Source organism: Clupea harengus, chromosome 16 (assembly GCF_900700415.2).
Source record: "Clupea harengus chromosome 16, Ch_v2.0.2, whole genome shotgun sequence".
Lineage (NCBI taxonomy): Eukaryota > Metazoa > Chordata > Actinopteri > Clupeiformes > Clupeidae > Clupea > Clupea harengus.
In genome coordinates, this window is record NC_045167.1 from 2,663,261 (window position 1) to 2,668,260 (window position 5,000).

Here is a 5,000-nt window from a genome sequence, read left to right on the forward strand (position 1 = left end):
GGTGCAGAAAAGTGGAAGAGGTTGTGGAACAAAGTTCCATAAGAAGAAAAAAAAAACAATGATAAATAAGAGTTTGAAAATATTAATTTAAAAAAGTGAGAGTCCTTGAGCAAGACACTGAACCCCCAAACGCTCCAGATGTGCAGGTTGGCAACTTAGATAGTAGCCTCTGCCATCGGTGTGTGAATGGGTAGATGTCTGGCTTTCATCTGTAAAGCACTTTGAGTGCTTTTGGAGTAGAAAAGCACAATGCAGTCCATTTAAGTAGTACTTAAGAGCAGGGCACACGCCTAATGAACGTTTGCAGAATCACTCTTACAGAACACTCAAAACGTCATTGGGAAACCCGGTCCAGATATCCTCTATGACCTCTCGAGCTCACACACAGCATCTTTATTTCACCCAGCGCTAACTTGCTGAAGTCAATCATATTTTAGAGATGATGTCATTCCACAAATGATAGTCCTCTTTTGCTTTAAGTCTGGTTGAGTTGAGAAGAGTAACAAATCATAATATATGTACCGTTTGTACCCCATGTTGAAAGCAAAAGAATACAATGTTTATAAAACATTTGATTATTTCAGTTGCAAAAGAGCTCCTTCCGCTCAGTGGTCACATGATCATGGTTTATTAGGAAAAACTCTCTATACTCTCTTTACAGAAACAACTGGTGCCTCACAGGAAGTGAACCTTTAACTTTGTGGTGCCCGTAAATGCCAATTCCAGCTGGGCAATGGCTTTAACAGTGTTCTAATAAAACCATCTTTATCTTGCCATGGCAGTTAAAGAACTGAATGTGTGGTGTATATCATGGATCCAAAAGTATATCACAAGGGTATTCAACCACAGACTTTTTCCCAGTTTGGTTCATAGAAGTGTTTTAAAAAAAAGTCTATTTGATGTTGAAGTGGCTGATGTGGTGATTAATGTGTGTGATGTTTATTTGCAGTGAAGCAGGATGGCGGCTGGAGTCTGTGGTCTCCCTGGTCCTCCTGCTCGGTGACATGTGGGGAGGGGCTCATCACACGCATCCGTCACTGCAATGCCCCCGTGCCCCAGCTGGGCGGACGGGACTGCGAGGGAGAGGGGCGAGAGACCCAGAGCTGCCAGGCACAACCCTGCCCTGGTGAGACCTCATATGTATTCACAGCCCTCACATACACATGCACACACACGCACGCACGCACGCACACACACACACACACACACACACACACACACACACACACACACACACACACACACACACACACACACACACACACACACACACTCACACACACACACACACACACACACACACACACACACACACACACACACTCACACTCACACTCACACACACACACACACAAATTCACACACACTTACACTTATGCATACATATTCACAGTCCCATCTACACATACAGCGACCCACTCACCAAACCACACTTATGTATGGCCTGCTCCAATCCCAGCCCTTCCTTTCTTGCCCAAGAGCTGGGAAAGTGTGATGTCATTCTTTCCACAGCCCCTAGCGTCATCACAGCAGGGAGCTTGCTTGGCGAGCCCTGCTGCAGGGGATTATGGGAGAGACACCCATGGCATGGCCCAGCGAGCGAGCGAGTCACGTCTGGGCCAGAGGCAGGGATCAGTCAGCGCTGAGCTGGAAACCCATGGGGCTTAGGCTCTGGCTGCGTGTCCACTGGGTGTGTGGTTGAGCTGGAAACCCACTGGGTGTGTGGTTGAGCTGGAAACCCATGGGGCTGAGGCTCTGGCTGCGTGTCCACTGGGTGTGTGGTTGAAACCCATGGGGCTTAGACTCTGGCTGCGTTTCCACTGGGTGTGTGGTTGGGCCACAGAGAGACATCCTCATTCAGCGCCAGGCTGTGGACCTCCGTGTCCTGGTCCAGTTACTGGTGCCGCTATTCAAACGCTACACGAACAACCGCTAAGGGTCCAGTTACTTGGGTTGCTGTTCAAACGTTAAGGGTATTGGTCCTGGTTTCAGTTACTGGTGCTGCTGTTCAAACGCTAGATTAACAAGCGCTAAGGGTATTGGTGGTATAGTGGTTAGCATCGCCGCCCTCGATTTGGTTCCACTGCAGGATGCCGTTGTTGGTCAATTTGGACAAAAGCATCTGCTATAAACTGGACCTTTACCTTAACGCTACTCCATATATTAGCAGAGCATATGTTAGCGCTCAGCAAGCATTATAGCCCCATTATTACGTAATGCACAAAGCAGCGGGGAGAGCCGAGAGCACAGCCTCTACAGCCTCAACAGCCTCTACAGACTCATTTTCAGACCATTAGGATCTGAGGGCAGTTCCCAACCCCTCTCTCCCCACCTCATGCTGGGTAATGCCAATTTAATTTGATGGACTTTCTTTGACTTTTCATCGTCATCGTCTAGTGTTTTGGGTACACAGAACAAATGGCATAATAAAAGTGTAACTGTGCACAGGTTCTCTGCTCCACCCTCTCCAAGTCTGCGCGCTGATGATTAGGAATGAGCTGTGAGAGCTCCATGCCGTGGCATAAATAACCTCAGATGTTCCTTCACATGTCCCCGTGCAGATGGGGAACCACAAAACTGGCTACACTCTTTATGACAGTGATTTATCCGCCATGCATAAAGCCCCACCTGGAGCATGGTATGTTCCGGAAGAAGGAACAAGGATCAAAAAAGAGGAAGCTTGGAAAAGAGAAAAAAAAAAAAGAGGTGTTGTTTTATGAAACAGGGCTCAGAGTCTATTTCCCCCTGAAGTATTTTAGCCTGTAACTCCTCTTGATGGATGTGTGTGTGTGTGTGTGTGTGTGTGTGTGTGTGTCTGTGTGTGTGTGTGTGTCTGTGTGTGTGTGTGTGTGTGTGACTGTGTGTGCGTGTGTGTCTGTGTGTGTGTGTGTGTGTGTGTGTGTGTGTGTGTGTGTGTGTGTGTGTGTGTGTGTGTGTCTGTGTGTGTGTGTCTGTGTGTGTGTGTGTGTGTGTGTGACTGCAGTTGTCGGGGGCTGGGGACCGTGGTCGCCGTGGGCTGCCTGCTCGGCCACATGCGGCGGAGGCTTGAAGAGCCGCATTCGGGAGTGCAACAGCCCCGTCCCGGAGCACGGCGGGAGGAAGTGCATGGGTGACGCCGTGGACAATGAGGCCTGTGGCCGAAAGGAGTGCCCAATGGGTAAGAGCTCTTAACACCTTCAGGAGCCCTGCTTCATCTTGCACTCTCTCGCTCTCTCTTCCTCTCTCTCTCGCTCCCTCTCTCTTTCTCTCTCTCTCTCTCTCTCCCTCTCTCCCACTCTCTCTCTCTCTCTCTCCCTCTCTCCCGCTCTCTCTCTCTGTCTCTCTCTCTCCCTCTCTCTCTCTCTCTCTATCTCTCTCTCCCTCTCTCCCACTCTCTCTCTCTCTCTGTCTCTCTCTCTCTCTCTCCCTCTCTCTTTCTCTCTCGCTCCCTCTCTCTCTCTGTCTCTCTCTCTCTTGCTGAGTGATCTTGGTGTTGTGTTGACAGATGGGTGCCTGTCCAACCCCTGTTTTGGTGGAGTCGAGTGCAGCACTGACAGCAATGGCTCCTGGGAGTGTGGGCCATGCCCAGCAGGTTACCGTGGCAACGGTACTTTCTGTGAAGACATGAATGAGGTTTGTTTTCAGTGACTAACACAGGGTCTGGACAGTGTCATTTGAAGCATAAGCTAATATTGATAAATAAATTGATAGTCCCGTCTAAAACATATTGGATATGACCCTTGTTATTACGTTTTTCCCATGCATCTACATTTTGATGCACTCTAGACACTTTGAAGCCTCCTGGGCTTGGGTCGTTGAGTGAAGATGTTGTGTCTGCTCCCCTTCCTCTCCTGTTCAGTGTGAGCTGGTATCAGATGTGTGCCATAAGGTGGAGGGTGTCCAGCAGTGTGTGAACACCGACCCAGGGTTCCACTGCCTGCCTTGCCCCGCACGATTCAAAGGCAGCCAGCCCTATGGCAAGGGTGTGGAGGCAGCCAAGACCAACAGACAGGTCAGGAGATCACTGGCATCCTACCCCCTCTCTCCTACCCTCTTCTTTGGTTCTACCCCTTTTTGTTCCCTCTCTTTCTCAACTCTTGTCTATTCTCGTCCCTTAAATTCCACTCCTTCTTTCTCTCTCTCTTCCTCTCCACCTATTCCCCACCGCACCAAGCCTTTAAAACACAAGCTCCTTCTGCAAGCTGACTTCCAGCCTCTCGCCTGCAGATGTGTGAACCGTATAACCCCTGCAAGGACAACAGCCACAGCTGCCACAGGTTTGCGGAGTGCGTCTTCCTCAGCCACATCATCGAGCCTATGTACAAGTGCGAGTGCCGCGTCGGCTTCGCTGGGGACGGCATCATCTGTGGAGAGGACTTTGACCTGGACGGCTGGCCCAACCATGACTTAGCCTGCAGATCCAATGCTAGCTACCACTGCAAGAAGGTACGACCCACAGAAGCAGAGCTGAAATTGGGGTCAGGGAGCAATACTGGCATGATTCATTAATTTCCCTGTACTCTGTGAACACTAGATACAAAATGCGTTTTATAGATTTCTAAGTCAACTCATTTACAACCTTAAAGATTTTATGTTAAAATAAATGTTGGCATTATTTGGTTTGGGAGCTGAAGTCCATTTTGAATGGAAACAGTTGTTTCCACGTTTCCAGGAAGGTTACATGTAAGGTAATATACCTGTTGATTTGACCACAGCAAGTCAAGCTTACACTAGCTATAGATTGAGCCCTAAACACTACTTACATAAGCTGAGGACATTATTTAGCTTTTTGCATAGTTTAGCTAAACCTAAATCACACTGACTAAATTAACTTTATTTGCATTGATAGCGTATATTTGCACATACTGCAAAATCCTAGCAGTTTAATCAATGTTGGGTAGAGGGAGAGTGAAAAAATCCTTGTTTCATCTCACTTCTCCATTCCCACATGAATATCTCCACACCTTTACTGTTTTCCAATCCCTTTTATGTGTGGTGATTGTCATTTTATGCGGAGGGCA

At 48.3% G+C, this 5,000-nt stretch overlaps 1 protein-coding gene across 1 annotated transcript in view; it reads left to right on the forward strand.

The window, feature by feature from the left end:
* Positions 1-5,000, forward strand: part of thbs2b (thrombospondin 2b) — a 20,604-nt gene that overhangs the window by 8,518 nt on the left and 7,086 nt on the right. Inside the window, 5 exon segments of the mRNA XM_031582967.2 lie at positions 950-1,126; positions 2,984-3,157; positions 3,485-3,612; positions 3,839-3,991; positions 4,207-4,425. Of these exon segments, the coding sequence (XP_031438827.1) occupies positions 950-1,126; positions 2,984-3,157; positions 3,485-3,612; positions 3,839-3,991; positions 4,207-4,425 (851 nt within the window).